Source organism: Lepidochelys kempii, chromosome 1 (assembly GCF_965140285.1).
Source record: "Lepidochelys kempii isolate rLepKem1 chromosome 1, rLepKem1.hap1, whole genome shotgun sequence".
NCBI classification, from domain to species: Eukaryota; Metazoa; Chordata; order Testudines; family Cheloniidae; genus Lepidochelys; species Lepidochelys kempii.
In genome coordinates, this window is record NC_136380.1 from 218,992,879 (window position 1) to 219,015,086 (window position 22,208).

The following is a 22,208-nucleotide window of genomic DNA, read 5'->3' on the forward strand; positions in this document are numbered from 1 at the left end:
TTTGAATTTGGCGCCCGGCGGCCCGTTGGCGTCACGTGCGGGGACGGGGCCAATGGAGGTCGGGCCGGGGGGCAGAGCGTTCCATCCGGGGCCGCAACTGGCCAATGAGCGGCCGCGCCCGGGGGCGCCGACACACTGGTGACCCCGGCAGGAGCCGGGGCCGGACGGGACGCGAGGCGAGGCCGGTTCTCTCCCTCTCCGCGCGGCGCAGCGGCCTTCCTGAGGTGCCCGGGCGGGGCGGGCGCCGCTGGTCTCGGGGCTGAGCCCGGCCCACGTCCCCTCCTCTGCGCGGGGGGGCTCCAGCTCTGCCCCCCCCTTCCCCGCGGGCTGGGTCGTGCCTCTCGCCTGGCCCCCGCGCGCCTTTGCCCGCCTCACGCCGCCCCCTCTCCCGCTGGAGCGGCTCTGTGACCCCGGTGCCTGCGCTGCCCCCCCCCCCCCGCCAGGCCGAGGACCCGTCCAACGAGCGATGGCGGCTGGGTAACCTCTGCCTGCGTGCCGCCCGCTGCTGAGCCTCTGGGCTGCGTGTCGGGTGTCGTCAGCTGCCCGCTGGGTTGGTGTGTGAGAAAAGCCCGCTCGGGCGGGGCGGGGCCGGGGTGGGCAAACTACTGGCCTCGGGGCCACGTCCGGCCCTGAAGCTCCCGCCGGGGAGCGGGGTCCGGGGCTTGTCCCACTCTGTGCGTGCCCTGGCTCCGGGTGGCTCCCGGAAGCAGCGGCGTGTCCCGCTTCTGGCTCCCAGGCGTAGGGGCAACCAAGGGGATCCGCACACTGCCCCTGCCCCAACCAGTGCCCCTGCAGCTCCCATTGGCCATGGTTCCCGGCCAATGGGAACTGCAGGGGTAACACCTGCGGACAGGGCAGCGCACAGAGCCACCTGGCTGCGCCTCCACCTAGGAGCCAGAGAAGGGACATGTTGCTGCTTCCATGAGCTGCTTGAGATAAGCTGTCTGGAGCCTCCAGCCCTGACCCACGCCCCAGCCCTGATCCCCCTCCTGCCCTCTGAATCCCTTGGTCCCAGCTCGGAGCACCCTCCTGCACCCACAATCCCTTATCCCCAGCCCCACCCCAGACCCCACTCCCCCAGCCAGAGCCCTCACCCCTCCCACACCCCAACCCCCAATTTTGTGAGCATTCATGGCCTGCCATACAATTTCCATACCCACACGTGGCCCTTGGGCCAAAAAGTTTGCCCACCCCTGACATGGGGGGAGAGAGAGCACTGGCTTGTGTGTGTATGTAGAACAGTGGTCTCCAAACTTTGCAGGGTTGCACTCCCGCCTCTTGCCCCGTCCACTCCTGAGCCGGTGGGGCTGTGGCTCGGCAGGAGTGCAGACAAGGGTAAGGGGGCCGGGGCTGCAACTGTGGGTGGCGGAGCAGAGCTATGGCTGGGAGCAGAGCTGGGGCTTGGGTTGGAGCGGAGCTGGGTGGCAATCCCTCCTCACCAGCTTGTGTGTATGTGTGTGTCTAGCTAGTACTGGGGGGTGGGGGGAGTATAAAGTAGCTGGCTATATAAGTATATACACACACCCCAGCAAGGGTCATCAAAGGCAATAAGAAGTGTATCTTTAAATACAGTAAGAGAAAGACAAAGGAAAGTGTAGGTTTTTTACTTAGGAGGGAAGGAGAACTAATAACTGAACGTTAAGAAAGTTGATGGGTGTATTGCTCAGTTTGCGTCAGTCTTCACCAGATACCCAATATAATTAATATTAAAGACAAGGGGGAAGGAATGCAAGCCAAAATAAGAAAAGAACAGGTTAAAGAATATTTAGATAAGCTAGATGTATTCAGGTTGGCAGGTTGTATTCATTTTATGGTATTTAAGGCATTAGCTGAACCAATCTCCGAATGGTTAGTAATTATCTTTGAGAATTCCTGGAGGCCAGGGAAAGTCCCAGAGGATTGGAAAAGGGCAAACATAATACCTATTTTTTTAAAAAAGAGGACTTGGGGAATTATAAACCCATAAGTCTAATTTCAATACCTGGAAAGATATTAGAACAAACTTATTAAGCAATCAATTTGTAAGCATGTGGTGGATAATAGGGTTATAAGGACTAGCTAGCATGGATTTGCCAAGAACCAATCATGCCAAACCAACTTCACTTTTTTCTTTGACAGGGTTACTGGTGTAGTGGATAGGGAGGAAGCTATAGATGTGATATATCTTCATTTTAGTCCCATGTGACATTCTGATAAGCAAACTAGGGAAATGTGGTCTAGATGAGATGATTATAAGATAGAGTGCATAAATGAGTGCAGCCTTGCAACCAAAGAATAGTTATCCATGGTTTGCTGTCAAGCTGGGAAGGTGTCTCTAGGGGGTCCCATGGGATTAGAACTGAGTCTAGTGCTATTGAATATTTTCATTAATGACTTGGCTAATGGAGTTGAGAGTAGGCTTGTAAAACTGCCAGATGACCCCATGCTGGGAGGGGTTGCTAGCACTCTGGAGGACATGATTAGAATTTAAAACAATCTTGACTAATTGTAGAATTGGTCTGAATTCTCCAAGATGAAATACAATTAAGACAAGTGTGAAATATTTCGCTTAGAAAGGAAAAATCAAATGTACCACTACAAAATGGGGAATAACTGGCTAGGTGGTATTACTGCTGAAAAGGAGCTGAAGGTTACAGTGGATCACAAATTGAATATGAGTCTACAATGTGATGCAGCTGTGGAAAAAGGCTAATATTCTGGGGACTCTCAACAAGAGTGTCATATGCAAGTCATGGGGAGGTAATTGTCCCACTTTGCTCAGCGTTGGTGAGGCCTCAGCTTGAGTAGTTTGTCCAGTTCTAGACACCACACTTTAGGAAAGTTGTGAACAAATTGGAGAGAGTCCAGAAGAGAGGAACAATAATGATAAAACATTTAGAAAACCTGACCTATGAGGAAAGATTTTAAAAGGAGGGGGGGAGGGGGGAGGAGGCATGTTTAGTTCTTGAAAAAAGAAGACTTGATGGGGGAACCTGATAAGTCTTCAAATATGTTAACGGTTCTATAAAGAGGATGGTGATTGATTGTTCTCTAGCCTGCACCCAAACTCCCTCCCAGAGTCCCTACCCCAGCCTGGTGAAAGTGAGTGAGGTGGGGGAGAGCAAGTGACAGGAGGAGGGGGATGGAGTGAGTGGGGCAGGGCCTTGGGGAAGGGGTGGGTTAGATTGCCCTTAAATTCAAAAAGTGATCTTGGGTGTAAAAAGTTTGGAGACCACTGAACTAGGGTTTACTTGGCCCTGCTTCATCGTCTGGTTGGAGTTGATAACTTCTTGAGGTCCCTTCTAGCCCTACATTTCTTTGATTCTGTGACTCTCTGATATAGCTGGCTTCATGTATCACTTGCTGGTTCTAATTCATATATTTTTAAAGAAATGTATAACAATTCTTTAAAAATAGCTGACTTGGAACCATCATGTGAGGAATAGAATCATAGAATATCAGGGTTGGAAGGGACCTCAGGAGATCATCTAGTCCAACCCCCTGCTCACAGCAGGACCAATCCCCAACTAAATCATCCCAGCCAGGGCTTTGTCAAGCTTGACCTTGAAAACCTCGGAGAAAGGAGATTCCACCACTTCCCTAGGTAACGCATTCCAGTGCTTCACCACCCTCTTAGTGAAAAAGTTTTTCCTAATCCAACCTAAACCTCCCCCACTGCAACTTGAGACCATTACTCCTTGTTCTGTCATCTGCTACCACTGAGAACAGTCTAGAGCCATCCTCTTTGGAACCCCCTCTCAGGTAGTTGAAAGCAGCTATCAAATCCCCGCTCATTCTTCTCTTCCGCAGACTAAACAATCCCAGTTCCCTCAGCCTCTCCTCATAAGTCATGTGCTCCAGTCCCCTAATAATTTTTGTTGCCCTCCGCTGGACGCTTTCCAATTTTTTCACATCCTTCTTGTAGTGTGGGGCCCAAAACTGGACACAGTACTCCAGATGAGGCCTCACCAATGTCAAATAGAGGGGAATGATCATGTCCCTCGATCTGCTGGCAATGCCCCTACTTATACATCCCAAAATGCCATTGGCCTTCTTGGCAACAACGGCACACTGTTGACTCATATCCAGCTTCTCATCCACTGTAACCCCTAGGTCCTTTTCTGCAGAACTGCTGCCGAGCCATTTGGTCCCTAGTCTGTAGCGGTGCATGGGATTCTTCCGTCCTAAGTGCAGGACTCTGCACTTGTCCTTGCTGAACCTCATCAGATTTCTTTTGGCCCAATCCTCTAATTTGTCTAGGGCCCTCTGTATCCTATCCCTACCCGCCAGTGTATCTACCTCTCCTCCCAGTTTAGTGTCATCTGCAAACTTGCTGAGGGTGCAATCCACACCATCCTCCAGATCATTTATGAAGATATTGAACAAAACCGGCCCCAGGACCGACCCTTAGGGCACTCTGCTTGATACCGGCTGCCAACTAGACGTGGAGCCATTGATCACTACCCGTTGAGCCCAACGATCTAGCCCACTTTCTATCCATCTTATAGTCCATTCGTCCAGCCCATACTTCTTTAACTTGCTGGCAAGAATACTGTGGGAGACTGTGTCAAAAGCTTTGCTAAAGTCAAGGAATAACACGTCCACTGCTTTCCCCTCATCCACAGAGCCAGTTATTTCGTCATAGAAGGCAATTAGAATATAGCCAGTTTATTTAAACACTCATTCTTATTACAGTTGCCTTCATTCTCCCTCCTATTAATTTTGAAAAGCTTACTTGCGTCTTGACTTAAACTAGATTGTAAACTCTTTAGGGGGCAAGGACTGTCTTCCTATGAGCTTGTACAGTATCCAGCACATGAAGCTCCAGTTCTGTCTGAGGTTTTCAGGAGCAACCCACATTACAAGTTATAATTAAAATATGGATGTGTTTGGTGTTCCAGTGAAAAATGTTGCCTTGAAAAGTCCACTTGCCACTGGGGGTCAGGATGATTTCCCTGACAACAGTGGGGGGCCTAAGACATGTTTCAACTACATTTAAACTTTAGTTTAAAGAAGTCTTTTACTTCTTATGGTTGCAAAGTAAATCAACTAAATGTGAACAAAGTGCAAATGTAACCAAATGCAGTGCCATCTTCTGGAGTTTGTAGATACAGCTACAGCACCTCTACTGTTGCTCAGACCTTTGCAATCAGTAAACTAACAAGATTCTGTTCAGTTTAATTCACTATACAGATCTCCTTGCAGCAGTGAATTTGGCAGGAATTGTGTCAGTTCCATGCTGCTGATGTTGTTTAGTGAAGCTCTTCCCAACAGCAAGGTGGCGCTGGATATATTCACAGTGCGGAGGATGCCCCAGTAAAACAAGTCTATGTGGAGAGGTGCGCACTACAGACTGTATCTTGTATAGCAGCCAGAAAGCTCTAATGATTGTGTCCTCAGTGGGAGTATGGCTTTGTGTGTGTGTATATACTATAAAACATGTATATTTCCAAATTGTATTACAATTTTTTTTCTGAGAATTTTGAGACTGATCAGAAGTGTGTTCCCTTTAAAAAAAAAAACAAAAATGTTGCCAGTTTGTATGATGGTTTCACGTCCCCGTTTGCTTTCTGCAGATTTGGGTGCAGTTTGTCATCTCTTTCCTCTTCCCCTAACTGGCTCCACCAGGCATCATGAGGTTTCTTAGTGACTTTCTCACACCTTTTGATGCCTCCAAAGAAGAAATGCATCCGCCAGGCTCACAAGGCACAACTGCAGTTCCTTGAAACCCCAAGAGAGGGGCCTATGCATCACTATGGATCTCCACTGCCTTTGGCTGAGAACCCAAGACATGTTTCTACCAAACCTCTAGACCAGAATGCCTCCATCTCATGGGTAGGTGCAGGTTTCCTTCCCTTTAGTTTCTTACAGCAATTGTTCTCAGCATTCTTCTGCATATCTTAACAAAGAGCTGTTTGGACTGGATCTTGGGCATGCATAGCAAACACCCCCTTATTCATTTTTGTGTTCTCTAGCTGGTTATGGTGTTTGGGTTGCTTGAAATCCCAGTCTGGCAGTCACAAGCAGGCCAAGTTGAATTGCAGATTGGAGTGCTCGCATCTGAATGGGATATGGTGGCTGCCAGCTGATAAAACAGAGTTCCCTGTCTTGTAAACTAGCATGGTGGCATGAAAAGGTTGGGATCCATATATGAGGGAGATTCTTTTTGGTTTTTACGGTAACTGAAAACCTTGGAAATGGAAAGTAGAATACTTACTTTTTAGTTTTATTCTGTATTGGATTTGATACTTAAAATACAGCAACTATTTCAAATTCAACTATTTCAAATTCATAATCTCAACCCTCCAGCAACTAAATGTGACACCTTCCTGCTCAACTATGATACAAAATAGAGCCTGCATCTTAACTGTGGTTCTCATATTTAATATGCATTTTTTAATAATCTCAGTTTTGATAGCTTGCATTTCTGTGGTCGCATTTACACAAATAAACAGAGAATCTCCGGTCTCTGTGGGATTGAGTTAAATGTTGGGTTAAAATGGATGTTATACTTTGTAATGTATATGGTTGAAAGGCAGAGTACTTGATGTAAGGTGATGAGGCCTACTTCCAGAAATGCAGAGTGGTAAGGAGCAGGGGGTTGCTTCTTACATTAGCCAGCCACTTGGTGAGAAATGCAGTCTTCTCCAAAGGCCAGTGTATTGCTTGGAAACAAACTAGTACGTGCCTGGGGTCAGTGTGAATCTGTTTGAAGATCAAGCCTTGTGCGAAAGTGGGGAGAGGATGTGTTTGTTTTCAAAGGCTTTAGCAGTGTTACATAGACTACAAACAAGAGTGAACAACAAGAGACGCAGCTGATTAGAAAAATTATCTTATCAAGTTGAGACACCAATAACCCCCTCTCCAACATGATAAAGGGGCACTACCAAGATAATTGTATTTACTAATCATGTTCACTTTTCACTGCTCATGCATTTTGTTGATGTCTTGCATTTCACTCGATTGGACAACTCTGCTCAGCTTTACTGTTATGCTTCATTTAAGTCAATGCTCTTTTTCTGGGTTGTCAACACCACAATGAACTCTTTAAAAAAAAAAAAACGAACAGGTTTTTGATAATAACAAAATTAAAATTTCCGTTTTTCTGTTAAATTTTGTTAACGTGATATTACTTGGTTTCAATCAAAAGAAAATGTTGAGCCTGAAGTAAGCTGGCAAATAGATTCCCTGTACTAGAAATTCAAGGCAGGGTGATAAAGCAGGCTTCAGGCAGATACTGTGGTAAGAGCATAGTGCAAATATCTAGATAGCATATTTTTGAAGCAGTAATCTATGTACCTTAATCCTGCCCTCCTTTCCATTTTCATGTGTGTTTAATCCTCTGCTTTTCCCCACACAGTTCTTCCAACATACCCAAATATTGTTGAGGGGGCAATTAGGTTTCTGGTCAATCAGTCCGAGGATACTTTTATCATGACATAACATTTTTTTAAGCAAACGTGCAGTTGTTCAGTGGGAGCTGCCTGTCCTTGCAGAAGCCATCACCTCAGGCAGCTCTGCTAAATAACAACACTTAAGTCTCAAAGCTTTTTAACAAAGCAACCCCAAGGAGCAAGGATTCAAACTTGAATGAAACACTCCACCAGCCCCAGAGACCTGGAGTTATCTCTGTTAGATTTTAAATTTCTTTTCGTTGATTTTTTTTTTTAAAGCAGAGCATTTTAAACATGCTTCAGGCAGTCAGCTCTATGGGTTCTAAAACAGTGAGTAAAACGGTTGCTGAGAGGAGGTAGAATCTGTGTGTATCTGGAACAATGGAAAATTTCCAAATGTACAATGGACTTATTTGGATACGTCTGAGGAGTATTTACTTAATAAGTAGTGTCACAGTTACTGGGCTAATGGCACCCCTGGGCCCTCCTGGTCTCTTTTGAGTGCACTGCTCCTTAGTTCTCAGACCTTGAGACATCACCTCTCTTGGAACGGACTCACACAATTTTCTCACTCTTAGACTGGGCCCTGAGTAGCCATCCCCTGTGTATCAACTGTGATTTCCTCACCACGTCTGCCTTATATTCAGTACTTGCAGTTTCCTCCCTCTGGGACCAAACAGCCTTTTAAAATTATTTATTTTGAACAAAAGTATTTCAGAGAAAATAGATCTTAAAATAATAAACAGACTGTGTGGACATCCAGGTGTCTTTCACATGGGAATCTTGGTAAATTTAACTTCTTAAAGACTCCTAAGCGGAGTCTTTCTTTGTCAGCTTGTCTCCTTGGACAACCCTCTGGCAACCGACAACCTCTTCCCCCTCATAGGGCTTTTAACTGTTTGGTATCCTTGTGATCTCCAGGCTCCCAGCCTGACAAAACAAGGCTTGCAGCTTCGCTGGAGACAGGATAGGATCCTCAAAGTCAATAGCTTTCCCTGTTTCAAATGTATGCCAGGATGTTCTTATTTGGGGAGCCATTATGTTGGCTTCCTGTTCAGTCCCCACTGAATTTAAACAGTATAAATATATGATATAAAGTCTCTCAATAACTCGGTTACTTATCAGTATTCTTTGATTACACAGCAACTCCACAACAATCACAACTAGTACCCAGGTTTCTGGGCTCCCCTCAGTGCTAGGAGAAAGTGAGATATATTAGGAAACGGAAAGTTTCAATCAGAATCCTGTAATGAAAGGGAGCTAATAGGAAAGATTGTGGGACTCATTTTTGAGAATAAATAAATTCTATCTATCATAATACTTTATTAAACAGTGGAACTGGGATCTGCCATTTTTTTCTGTTTGACTTAGGAAATGTTCAGGATCTGAATGCATGACAGAGACTGGAGACTTAAAGTTGTTGTTTACCTTTTATAATATAATCTTAGAGTTCAGTAGCTTGCTGCGCACTAACATCCCATGTGGACACTGCTACAGTGCAGTGAAAGTCCTGGAGTGCCACAGATATAAATATGCAAATCGGATCACTTTATCAGTAAGACTTGTGTGTGTGTGTGTGACACTGACAGTCTTGCAACCTCAATCTGGGATCCAAGAATCTAGATGGTTCTCTACTACTTATGCATCATCATCTGTATTAGAGGTCCTGCAAATCAAATTCTGCCCTTAGAGAAACCAGTACAGCCTCCGTGGAACTCACTGAAATTTTGTAAACAATTTTGTTGATGCACAGGAAGGAACAGAATCACTCTTTGAACTGTGATTCTGCGGGGATAAGAGATTGACATAGCAGTTGATTTAGTTTATCACTGAAATAAGCAAACAAGACTTTGAATATATCTAGGGAAGGAGGTGCATTTATATATAGTCACTTTTCAGAGTAGATTTGTACTTTTAAGGCATATGTGAGCTTTCTGTTTTTCTCACTCATTTGGATAGTGTGATTTTCCTTTCCAGTCATTACACTGGACTTCCTGCCAAGAAAGTAATAAAATGGCAGCTCTCAAACCAAGAAAGACATGCAGCAGGGGTGGGGAGTAGGGTAGATAGTGGTTGCCTTGTGAAGGAAGTAGGGGGTATGATGAGTCATCCTCTCTGAAGGAAAACAGTTTTTCATCATCTCTGTTTGGCCCCTCAGGTGTCTCCACAGTTTGAAAGCACTGTGTCAGCAGGCTCCAAGAGATGTCAGAAGCAGCACCATGTTGCCCGCAGCTTCCAGAGCTGGGATGATAGTCGTGGTTTCCTCAATGTGGGAGGTGTGTGTCGGAAACACACAGTCTGCAAATTTCCTCCTTTAATGTTTGAGGTTTCACAGGCACACTCCTATGCTGGAGCAATAGGGTACTCAGACTCTTGTGGTAACCCAGGGAATTGTGCAAAGACGTGCCATATCCAGCCAAAGAGGGGCACTGCAGCAAAGCCCAGTACCTCAGTGGGCAAGCCTAGGAGCTGTGGAAAAGGGGCCTCTCAGTTTCCTAACCAGGATGCTGAGCCAGATGTTTTCAGTCCACCAGATCTACGGACTCCAGAGCTGCCCTCTGTGAGAAGCTATGGATGCAATGGTACTTTACCACAGATGAACACCCTCTCTCCAAATCCACACAGTGGCCTTGATCTCTGTGCTGATACCACTGAGAGCCTTGAGCCAACATCTGTACTGGTCAAGGATACCCCAGAGCATGAGTATGGAGTGAAGGTAACATGGAGAAAACGGTCTCACCTGATGAGATACCTGAGGGAGAAGGGGATGCTGAGCCCAAGTGACATCCTAGTTAAGACTGTAACTGCTGATCCCAGTCAGTGCTGATCCCTTTGGAATAGGACGGGCTGCCTTTGACTTGAGGGGCACAATAACTGAAATCCCTTTTTGCTGGCTCCAAAAGCAACGGGCATTGCTAAACCTAGCTGGGAGATCAGTGCCAGGATAAAGAGAAGAACCAGGACTTATACTGTAGGCTAAGACTGCTTGGTGCTGCAGAGAGAGGCTCTCTCCCCGCCAGCCGGCCTGAAGATCAGTCTGCACTGGATCGTGATGGGTGGGGGCGTGGCTGAGAGGTTCCTAGTCTCCAAGAGACTTTCTATACCCAGCCCCGGACGTTTCCTTCCTCCCTGCTCCTCGTCTTGGGTTTCCAGACCCTCCCTACGCCCGCCTGGGCCCTGCTCTCTTGGTAGGGGTGGGATGCGCTTTTCGCACCCTGCTCCACCCGGGGTGAGTAAGCCCACGCTGGCGTCTCTGGGTCCAGCCCTGTTTGCCCCGCCCCGCGCGGCCATTGAGCTACCCCCACAGCTCCGCCTCGTCGGAGCCTCGGCTGCACAGCAGCCACCGGAGTGCCGGGCACGAGCCAAGAGGGGGTGGTCCTACCACCACCCTGCAATAGGCATGCGCGGATTTACCCCACCCCTTCCAGGCACCAGCCAATGAACGCTCCTGGTGTTGCGTCTTCGGCCAATGGCGCCGCGCCTCAGTGTCGGGTGCGGTTGCTAAGGGCAGCGGCGACGGCCGGGGCTAAGCGCGAGTGGCCAGGATCCCATAGCAACGGCGGGGGTGAGGATGGAGAGCGCGGGGGACCGGGCCGGGCCCCGCGGGGGCAGGTGAGACCCGGGGAGGGAGGTGCGCGGGCGGAGTGGCTCGGGGGGCGGGGTCACGGGGGTTTCGCGGGGCTGGTGTCTGGGCTCTTGCTCCCCGTTGGTATCGAGTGAAGCGCCCCGGGCTCATCCGTCGTGGATGCCGCTGACGGTCCCGGCCAGCAGCACCGGGACACCCCCCCGCTCACCCCGCCCCAGCAGACGCTACCATCGCATCCCCGTTAAATGTTTTCCTGCCCCTCCCCCCTCCTTTGTGTGGAAAACCTCCCCAGTCAGGCTCGGCAATGGCCTCTCCCGACGGGCAGGGCCACTGGCTGTACAGAGCGCGGTGCAGGGCAGCAAATAAACTCATTGCACTCGGGAATGGCTTGGCTTGGTTTAGTTCATTACGGTATTTTAATCTCGGGTGTTAATTGTAGCCCTAGGGTATAAAAGCAGTAGACTGATGTCTTGACGTTGGCGATGTCCCTGGCGATGATGTACAATTTTTCAGTATCGCAGTGTGTGCAGCTCAGCCCCTCACGTACAAAGAGAGCACTTACAGGGGAGGGGTTAAAATAGACCAGATGTATTGAAAAATTCTCAACACTTTAAGGTCCCTGTCCCCCCCCCCAATATCCCCTTCTTTTCCTGAAATTTGTCACAACAGGTCTAGATGATGTGGATAAATATCTCTGTCAGGCAGCCAGACTACGCTCATGTTCCAGTAGTTAGTTGCTGCAGTGGTGGAGAATTTTAAGAAAAGGCTTGTGTCTCTACATACAGGTTGTTCCATTTTAATTTTATCAGTTTAATTAAATTAGTACAAGGGGTGCAATATACTGCACTCCTGAGGGAATTCTATGCCAAAAAATAAAAATTCTGTGCACAATATTTTATTTATTGTGGATAATTTTTAATGTGGAGGCTCCTGCATGGCAGTGAGGACTGAGGAGCACAGGCTGCTGCCTGCACAGAGGTGGAAGATCACCCTGCAGCCCCCCCACGACCCAGGAACTCAGTGGTGAGGCTGCACCCAATCCTGACATAGCACAAGGGCCGGGACAGACCTGCCCCAGAAACAACCCAGGGCCTTCCCCTTCTGTGCCAGGTGTACCAGTTGTGGGCAGGCCACCTCAGCCCAGCATGAGCCAAGTGTAGAGGGGCTTGGTGTGGGGTGAGAAGGTTCTATGTGGACCAAACTGGGTGCGGGGGGGATCTGGATGGACAGGCTTGTTGTGGGGTTCTAGGTGCAGGGGCAATGGGACTCTGCAGGGGGGTCCAGGGTGGTTGGGGCTCAGCTGCGGGGGGGGGGGGGGGGGAGTCTGGATGTAGAAGGATGGGACTCAGCTGGGGGGGGGCGTTACGTGCAAGGTCTGGGTGCTGGGGGAGTAGGGCTTGGTGGGGTGGGTGTTCAATGGGTCTGCTTAACGGGGGAGCTTCAGCTGCTGCTGAGGGGATGCTGCATGCCAGGCTCCTGATTCTCCCTCCAATCCCTTTCTGTTTCCCATCTCCTCCCCCTTCCTCTCACCACTGTCCCCTGACCCTATCCACCTCCCCTCACTCCCACATTCTCCTCCCCCTGCCCTATCCCACCCCCTTCCTTCCTCACTGCCTCTTCATCCCATCCTCTTCTCCCATTTCCTCTGCCCCCTTGCCCACGTTCCCTCCCCTTGTCCAGAAAACTGGATGGTTCCCAGCACACACAGAAGGGGAGCATGGCCAGCACTAGGATGCAGGAGGTGACATCAAGCTGTAGAGTCAGTGGAGCTGAGCGGCACCCTGCTTCACCCAGGCAGCTTTGGATAGCAGAAATGGGGGGCGGGGCACCCCGTATGCCCCCCCATCCCTCACCTCTGGGGGGCAATGCCCCCTGCCCCCCCCAAACTATGACCATAGGTGTCCCCTGCCTTTCCCCTCCCCCCAGTGCAGCTTCCCTTTTCTTCTCTGTCATTTTTTTGCTGGGAATTAAATCTGTGGGGAGAACATAAGAATGGCCTTACTGGGTCAGACCGATGGTCCATCTAGCCCAGTATCCTGTCCTCCGACAGTGGCCAGTGTCAGGTGCCCCTGAGGGGATGAACAGAATAGGTAATCATCACCTGTCGCTCATTCCCAGCTTCTGGCAAACCGAGGCTAGGGACACCATTCCTACCCACCCTGGCTAATAGCCATTGATGGACCGATCCTCCATGAATTTATCTAGTTCTTTTTGAACCCTGTTATGGTCTTGGCCTTCACAACATGCTCTGGCAAGGAGTTGACTGCGTTGTGTGAAGAAATACTTCCTTTTATTTGTTTTCAACCTGCTGCCTATTAATTTCATTTGGTGACCCCTAGTTCTTGTGTTATGAGAAGTAGTAAACAACACTTCCTTTTCTACTTTCTCTACACCAGCCATGATTTTATAGACTTCAATCATATCTCCCCTTAGCTGTCTCTTTTCCAAGATAAAAAGTCCCAGCCTTATTAATCTCTCCTAATACGGAAGCCTAATCCCTAATCATTTTTGGTGCCCTCTTCTGAACCTTTTCTAAATCCAATATATCTTTTTTTTGAGATGGAGCGACCACATGTGCACAGAGTATTCAAGATGTGGGTGTACCATTGATTTATATAGAGGCAACATGATATTTTCTGTCCTATTATCTATCCCTTCCTTAATTATTCCCAGCATTGTGTTTGCTCTTTTGACTGCCGCAGCACATTGAGTGGATGTTTTCAGAGAACTATCCACAATGACTCCTAGATCTCTTTCTTGAGTGGTAACCGCTAATTTAGACCCCATCATTGTATATGTATAGTTGGGATTATGCTTTCCAATGTGCATTACTTTGCATTTATCAACATTAAATTTCATCTGCCATTTTGTTGCCCAGTCACCCAGTTTTGAAAGATCCTTTTGTAGCTCTTCGCAGTCTGCCTGGGTCTTAACTATCTTTAGTAATTTTGTATCATCTGCAAATTTTGCCACCTCACTATTTACCCCTTTTTCCAGATCATTTATGAATATGTTGAATAGGACTGGTCCCAGAATAGACCCCTGGGGGACACCACTATATACCTCTCTCCCTTTTGAAAACTGACCATTTATGCCGACCCTTTGTTTCCTATCTTTTAACCAGTTATCAGTCCATGAGAGCACCTTCCCTCTTATCCTGTGGCAGCTTACTTTGCGTAAGAGCCTTTGGTGAGGGACCTTGTTAAAGGCTTTCTGAAAATCTAAATACATTATATCCACTGGATCCCCTTGGTGCACATGCTTGTTGACCCCCTCAAAGAATTCTAGCAGATTGGTAAGGCATGATTTCCCTTTACTAAAACCATGTTGACTCTTCCTCAACAAATTATGTTTGTTTGACAATATTGTTCTTTATTATAGTTTCAACCAGTTTGGCCAGTACTGAAGTCAGGTTTACAGGCCTGTAATTGCCGGGATCACCTTTGGAGACCTTTTTAAAAATTGGCGTCACATTAGCTATCCTCCAGTCATCTGGTACGGAAGCTGATTTAAATGATAGGTTACAGGCTACAGTTAGTAGTTCTGCATATTTGAAGTCCTTCAGAACTCTTGAGTGAATACCATCTGGTCCTGGTGACTTATTGCTGTTTAATTTATCAATTTGTTCCAAAACCTCCTCTAATGACGCCTCAATCTGGGACAGTTCCTCAGATCTGTCACCTAAAAAGAATGGCTCAGGTTTGGGAATCTCGCTCACATCCTCAGCCGTGATGTCTGATGCAAAGAATTCATTTAGTTTCTCCGCAATGGCCTTATCATCCTTGAGTTCTCCTTTTGCAGCTTGATCGTCCAGTGGCCCCACTGATTGTTTATCAGGCTTCCTGCTTCTGATGTACTTAAAAAAAAAAATTTTTTTTATTACTTTTTGAGTCTTTGGCTAACTGTTCCTCAAATTCTCTTTTGGCCTTCCTAATTGTATTTTTACACTTCATTTTCCAGTGTTTATGCTCCTTTCTATTTTCCTCACTAGGATTTAACTTCCACTTTTTAAAGGATGCCTTTTTGCCTCTCACTGCTTCTTTTACTTTGTTGTTTAGCCACAGTGGCTCTTTTCTTTTTTTTTTTTTTTCTTACTATGTTTTTTAATTTGGGGTATATATTTAAGTTGATCCACTATTATGGTGTCTTTAAAAAATTTCCACGTAACTTGTAGAGATTTCACTTTTGGGACTGTACCCTTTAATTTCTGTTTAACTAACCTCCTCATTTTTGTGTAGTTCCCCTTTCTGAAACTAAATGCTACAGTGTTGGGCCGTGTTTCCTGTCACAGAGATATTAAATTTAATTATATTATGGTCACTATTACCGAGTGGTCCAGCTATATTCACCTCTTGGACCAGATCCTGTGCTCCACTTAGGACTAAATCAAGAATTGCCTCTTCTCTGGTGGATTCCAGGACCAGCTGCTCCAAGAAGCAGTCATTTAAGGTGTCAAGGAACTTTCTCTGCATCCCGTCCTGAGGTGAGATGTACCCAGTCAATATGGGGATAAATGAAATCCCCCATTATTATTATTGAGTTTTTTATTTTAATAGCTTCTCTATTTCCCTGAGCATTTCACAGTCACTCTCACCATCCTTGTCAGACATGAATCGTGACGCAGAATTCCCCCAGGAGTATTAATTAAATGTACTTACACTGGTATAGCTTACTGCCATATCGGATGGGGAATAAGCATAAAGATACTGGAACAAATTATTAAACAATTAACTTGTTTAAACCTAGGGGATAAAAAGGTGCTAAGTAATAGCCAACATGGATTTGTCAAGAACAAACCATGCCAAAGCAATTTAACTTCTTTCTTTGGGAGTACTGGCCTAGTGACTATGGGGAAGCAGCAGATGTGATATATCTGGATTTTAGTAAGGCTTTTGGCACAGACCAACATGACATTTTTCTAAGCAAATTAGGGAAATTTGGTCTAAACTAAATTACTATAGCCAATAATTAAAGAGTATTTATCAGTTATTTGTTGTTAAATTAAGGACATACAAAGTGTGATCTTGCATGGGTGTATCCTGGATCCAGTACTAGTCAATATTTTCATTAATGACTTGGATAATAGAGTGGAAAGTATGCTTATAAAATTTGTGGATGACACCAAGCTGGGAGAAGATGGCAAGTACTTTGAAGAACTGGATTAGAATTCAAAATGATCTTGATAAATTGGAAAATTGGTCTGAAATCAATAAAATGAAATTTAATAAAGACAAGTGCAAAGTACTGCATTTATGAATGAAAACTCAGATGCATACAAAATTGGGAATAATTGTCTAGGCAGCACTGCTGCAGGCAAGAAGGTTCTAGTGGATCACACTGAATATGAGTCAAGGGTGTGATGCTGTTGCGAAAAAGGCAGATATCATCCTGGATGTGTTAACAGGAATGTCGTATATGAGACACAGAAGTAATTGTTGTATTCCACTCAGCACTAGTGAGGCCTTAGCTGGAGTTCAGCTTTAGGTATCACACTTTTAATAAACATGTGAACAAACTGGTGAGAGTCCAGAAGAGGACAACAAAAAGAAATTTTTTATTTTTTTTTAAATGACCTTGGAATAGTTGAAAAAACTGGGTAGAGTTAGTCTAGCAAAGAGAAGGCTGTGCGGGAACATAAGTAAATCTTCAAATATGTAAGAGTTTGTTAAAAACACAATGGTGATCAATTGTTCGCCATGTCCACTGAGGGTAGGACAAGAAGTAATTGCCTTAGTTTGCAGCAAAGGAGATATAAGTAGGATGTTAGGAAAAACTTTCTAACTATAAGGATAGTAAGCACTGGAGCAACTTACCTAGGGAGATTGTGTGGTCCTCGTCCTTGGAGGTTTTTAAGAAAAGATTAGACAAACCCTTGTCAGGAATAGTATAGGTCAGGGGTAGTCCATTATTTTTTGGCAAGGTCCAGATTTCTTGGTCAATGTAAAGTCAAGGTCCAGTCTCCATAGAAACATTTTTCACACTACAGTAACAATTATATTAAGTAAATTAAAAGATTCATGGTCCATTCAAAAGTGTCTAGTGATCTGGATTTGGCCCACAGTCCACCTACTGACTACCCCTGGTCTAGGTATACTTAATCCTGCCTCAGTGCTGGGAGATGGACTAGATAATCTCTTGAGGTTCCTTCCAGCTCTAAATTTCTATGATTTTCATGGTAAACATATATACCAGTATAACTACATACACACCGGTACTAGTGTAACTATATTGGTTAAAAAAAAACCCAGACCCCTAATTGACAGTTATACTAGTACAAAAATTGTGTGTAGACCAGGCCTTAGTATATGCAAAGCCTTATATTGGTGAGCTGTATGTGTATCCTCTAACTGTGTATGTGTGTAGGAGTGCAGTGTTTCAGCACTTCTGAAATACTTTAAGGAGGCAGTTGTAGGTAAGTAAAGTTGGCTAAGGACTGGTCCACACTACATAGTTAGGTCAGCTTAACTATATCGCTCCAAACTGTAAAGAATTTCATGCCCTATGTGATGTATTTAAGCCAGTGGTCCCCAAACTTTTTACGGTCACATTGTCCCTTACCCCTGTCCATGTCCCCCCTTCCTCTCTCTCCCCCCCCCTCGGAGCCAAGGCTTGGGGTGGGGGGGGAGATGCAGACAGGGGTAAGGGGGCAGAGGTTGGGGCCGGCAGCCAGGGCCCCAGGCCAGGGGCCAGCAGCTGGGGCCCTGGGTGGAAGGCCAGCAGCTGGCGCCACGAGCAGAGCAGGGTGGTGCTCCCTCCCTGCCCCCCGTGGGGCGCTCCCTCGCCCCAGCCATGCCCCTCTTCGCCCTTCCCCCCGAACGTTCCTCCGCACCTCCCTAGGGGTGTGCGCCCTGCAGTTTGGGGACCTCTGATGTAAGCCAACCTAAACTCTGGTGTAGACACTTCTAGCTGGATGAAAGAACCCCTTCTATCACTGTAGTAAGTGTCTTACACTACAGCAGCACAGCTGCTCCTAGTGTAGACATACTCTAAGACTGTGAAACTACAGTTTTGCAACCTTAGCCAACTTGGAGATTCATTTTACTTATTGGCACAAAAAGGCACAGCATGAACATCATCATGTCAAGCTTCCCACATATTACTTTCTGCTAAATGTGCTGGAGTTCTGACCTGGAGATACTATATCTATGAAATCAAAGTCTCCATGCCTCTGCAAATCTTTGGCATCGCTCTTGAGACTACAAGCAAGATGTAAATAAGATGTGTTTACTGTAATGTAGACACTTCTCCATTAGCAACTAGGTTGAGCCCACTAATTTCAGATTGACTATCCAGCTAACAATTCCTCCTCTGTGTGTGTGCAGGACCTAGCACACTGAGGGCCCTAATCTTTAATAAGATCTATGTCTGCTACTGTAAATGAAAGAAGTAAATAAAAGAATAAAAAATAATCGGTGTTATTAATAACTCCTAATTTTGATTTAATTAGAACCAGTGGCTAAAAATTAGAGTTCTAGATCTCCTTAAAGTGTGGTTTTGCTTCAAAATGTGACTCTTAACATCTTTATGGGTTTCCATATTTGTCCATTAGTAGTTCCATATTACTTTTTCTCAGTTTATAAATTGTTTTATTGTAATTCCCAGCCATGTAAACTCACCCTGAGATCTGAATCAAACTGAGTGTGTGTCTCTTGTTCCCCCTCCCCCTCAGATTGAACTTTATCAACAACAACCCTGTCCCAGCTGAGGTGCAGTATAAGTGTAGTAAAAGTGCAATTGAGGTACTTACCTAAGCATATCTCACCTCAGGGAAAATATTCTGCAAGTGGAATCTAGTTAACAATCTTGTTGCTAGTGTGTAAGCCAAGAAGGAATTCAGCTCACCTCCAAAGGGGTGTGAACATTGCACAGTGGCCAAAGAAGTAAAAGGTAGTGAATATGTCACTGAAATAAATAGCTATGACCTGGGATGCATTCTAGATCCATTGAATAAAAAAAGCCCTTTTTGTAGTCCCTTTTTTCAAAGTCAGAACTGCACCTGAATAGTCCCTTCAGTTCCCCATAATTCTTTTCTAAATTTAGAATATTGACAGTGCACTTTAAAGTAGACACGTCACAACTTTCTCTGTCCCCCTAACTCATTAAAAAAAAATAATCTAAGCTTTCATTTTCACTATAATTGCAACTGAGACAAGGGACATGGTTACAACAGTTAAGATTTGTAGTCAACTTGCAAACTATGTTCCTGCAACCACGCCAAACCTTTGGGTTGCTCAAGGCTCTTGCATCTTTATTGGGATGTGATTGGGTCCTGTCCACACGACAAACTTTAACCGTGTTGTATCTGGGATAAGGTATTTGTAACTAGGTCGGCTGATGTGATTAAAGTTGTAGTCTTTGGATATTGAGAAAATTATTTGCCCTTCCTGAGAGAGGACAATTCCACTCTTTAAAACCTCAGTTCCTGAGTTGGGCCATACGTTAACAACTAAAAGTGCTAGACTTGTAGAAGCCTATGCATGCAACACATGTTAAACTTCCACACTCCTTGCTTGCAGTGTTCTTATTCAGGTAAGATAAAGAAATGGACAAGGATCTAAGTCTCATGTCCCGGAGATCCTAACAGACTTAGCAGTTTTACTTACTACTTGTTGAGCCACCTAGCCTGGGTTAGAATTTTAATTTTGTTCATCCCTTCTTGATAACTTTTTGATTCTTTCATTTAAGAAATTAGATTTTGTATGTGGCTGTAAAACTTCTGACCTGTCAACTCTGAGTATCCTCTTTGGTGAGGAACCTGTGTGCTCCTCATGAATGTGGACACCCACAATTGTGTTTAATGTGAAGGGGCATAAAGTAAGGGTAGTGTGGAGGGTGAGGTGTCTATGCAGTTCTTAGGTTTTGAGGGAGTGGATGAGTAAAGGAACTGGCATTCTGACGGGAAGGCTGCTTAAATTTAGGTTTTTGGAGAGAATGTAATACTTGCTTCAAGCATTGTGTGGAAAGCATCCTTGCTTGAGCTTGTAGCTTCTGCACTAAACAAACCACAATAATTTTTAAAATAAATAGATTTCAAAACAGCCATAAGAGTGGGACTATGAGTCATGTTTAGTCTGGGCTAGGTACTGTATAGTTCAGACAGTTTAACTGCTGACTTCATTGCTAGGAGAGAATGGTATTTGCTTTACTTTTCATTGGTTCCATGCTGTAATGGGGTACAGCGTCAACAAAAGTGACAGACTAGGTTTAATAATTCACGAAGGGGAGGTCATACTGGTCAGGATCCCAGGTTCCTGCATCCGATGAAGTGAGCTGTAGCTCACGAAAGCTTATGCTCAAATAAATTTGTTGGTCTCTAAGGTGCCACAAGTACTCCTTTTCTTTTTGCGAATACAGGCTAACACGGCTGCTGCTCTGAAACCTGAGAACTTACTGTTCACCTTCTCTCCCTGTCTTACTTTTAAATATATTTGTTTTGCCTGAGGCAGAGCAGCTCCAAAAACAAACCGAAGAAACAAAAAGGAATTTTTAATGGAAATTTGAGGGCTATCTCAGTGAAAGGACTTGAATAGTTGAGAGTGTAGCTGGTGCTCTCCTGCTGTTGAGTAGAGATTCCTTTATCTGGGTGAAGCCTGAGGAAGTCTAGAGATAAACCTAAATGAGCTTGCTATTGAAAGCAGAGCATAGATATTTCCTTCACAATCCCCCAGCAGCAGCAGTGGTGGTGGAGAGCTAAAGGATGCCCTACCCTGAGTTATGTTGTGATTTAATGCTTTTCCTATAAATTCCAGGATACCCGGCAGCTGGGATTTCTCTCAAGTTTTTGAAATTTTCCAGCATCTGCATTTAGACTATGAAAGTGCATTGGCCGGGAATCAAATCCAAGTCTCCCACATGGGAGGCAAGAATTTTACTACTGAACCACCAGTGCTCTCTCCAATGAATGTATCTGGCAGGAAATTCCTGTTTTTTGTGCCCAAATATGGATTTTTTTAAAAAAAAGTGCTTGCTGGGAGTGTCTGTATCTCAGCATTATGCAGAGTTTGGTACCTGGAATGTCTGCCCCTTCTTCAAATATGAAGCCAGCTAGAATGCGAGAATAAGAAAATACTAGCTCTTTTGTCATTCCTTTACTCCTCTGCCCTTGCACTCCAGACAGGTTTGCTATTTGATAGCTGGCCTGTGTCCGTTTTGGGCTCTGTGGTATTCCTTTTAGGAGGACAGTGCGCCTTTCCTTGTATCTCTGCTTCATTGAAGAACTTAATAAAACTTATTAGAAGGAAAGGGTTCTTGTAGGTCACATAACAGAAGAATGAAGTCTCCCTCCAAGCATCAGTGCAGCAGCTTTATAGAGAATATTGCATATTCTTCTTTCCACTCCCTTCTGAACTGTATTTCAGACATGGGCTCCAGTAGTGGCTTTTCAAAAGCTGCTGTTCTATTTCCACTGGCTCCATTATCTTTGGTATCTAGTGGGTCAGTGTCAAGGGCACTTGGATTACTAATTGACACATCATCTAAACAGCTGTGAATTCATGACCGTTAAATCCTTTTATGCTTTTGTTGGCACTCATCATGTGTTACATGCACCAATTTCAGCATGTACTCTCGGACTAGCACCTTTTCTCAGACCTGTGCTCTGAACATACTCTCCATTTACCTGTTAGCCTTCAGAACCTAGACAGACTGTTTCCTATCAGAACTAGAAATGCATTCTTATGTACGATAGGGGGAAGTCTGTTTTAACCTCTTGCTGTATGATTTAGGGACTGTTGTAAAGTGAGATGGACCCTGCATTCTTCAGTGTTGTTTTAATGAGGTTAATTGTCTACCCTGGCAATTGAATGACAAAACTTTTGTCTTTCAGAGGAGTTAAACCCCTCACCCCTGAAAGACAAAGGTTTTGCCGTGGCAAGTGCCACTGTGAACAGCACGTTGTTGGCAGGAGCGCTTTCCTGCCGACAACGCGAACACCGCTCGTTTGGCATAGAAGATTTTTGTTAACAGGAGAGCCGACAAACCGCACCTACACTGCACGACTTTTAGCAGCATGTCGCTAAAAGCTGTGTCGTGTAGATATAGCTTTAGAAAGAGGTTTGATATAACCTCCAACTGCGCTAGACATAAGACTCCCTGATACAGGAAGCATTAGATATGTATATAACAAAATGCTGTAGGCATTGTATGTGATGAAACACAGTTACACAAGATACGTGACTTCACTGGAGTTATACCAGGGATTTTCCATATCTTCCTTTTTTAAGCTTGGTCTGAAGGCTAGAGGCAGTGGC

General features: G+C 45.4%; 2 protein-coding genes across 6 annotated transcripts in view; both read left to right on the forward strand.

Moving 5' to 3' along the window:
* Positions 1-100: 100 nt before the first annotated feature.
* On the forward strand, positions 101-10,200 carry RHNO1 (RAD9-HUS1-RAD1 interacting nuclear orphan 1). Of its 3 annotated transcripts, none has more exons than XM_073314182.2 (3): positions 101-554; positions 5,556-5,814; positions 9,532-10,200. In XM_073314182.2, the coding sequence occupies exons 2-3, from the start codon at positions 5,647-5,649 to the stop codon at positions 10,198-10,200; spliced, it is 837 nt and encodes a 278-aa protein (XP_073170283.1). In that variant the 5' UTR covers positions 101-554; positions 5,556-5,646. The 3 variants fall into 3 exon arrangements, with proteins under 3 accessions (XP_073170283.1, XP_073170273.1, XP_078705220.1); XM_073314172.2 differs by having other exon boundaries at positions 101-224; XM_078849094.1 differs by lacking the exon at positions 101-554 and having other exon boundaries at positions 5,479-5,814.
* A 13-nt stretch (positions 10,201-10,213) lies between these two features.
* Positions 10,214-22,208, forward strand: part of TULP3 (TUB like protein 3) — a 78,674-nt gene continuing 66,679 nt past the window's right edge. Inside the window, exon 1 of one of the 3 annotated variants that reach the window (XM_073314051.2) lies at positions 10,214-10,985. In XM_073314051.2, the coding sequence (XP_073170152.1) occupies positions 10,812-10,985 (174 nt within the window). In that variant the 5' untranslated portion in view covers positions 10,214-10,811. The remainder of the gene's footprint in view (positions 10,986-22,208) is intronic. The other 2 variants (XM_073314058.2, XM_073314066.2) reach the window with 2 other exon arrangements.

Coding starts and splice junctions, on each gene's coding strand:
- RHNO1 (XM_073314182.2), top strand. CDS start 5,647: ATGCCTCCAAAGAAGAAATGCATCCGCCAGGCTCACAAGGCACAACTG. Junction 5,815..9,531: donor AGAATGCCTCCATCTCATGG/GTAGGTGCAGGT, acceptor TTGGCCCCTCAG/GTGTCTCCACAGTTTGAAAG.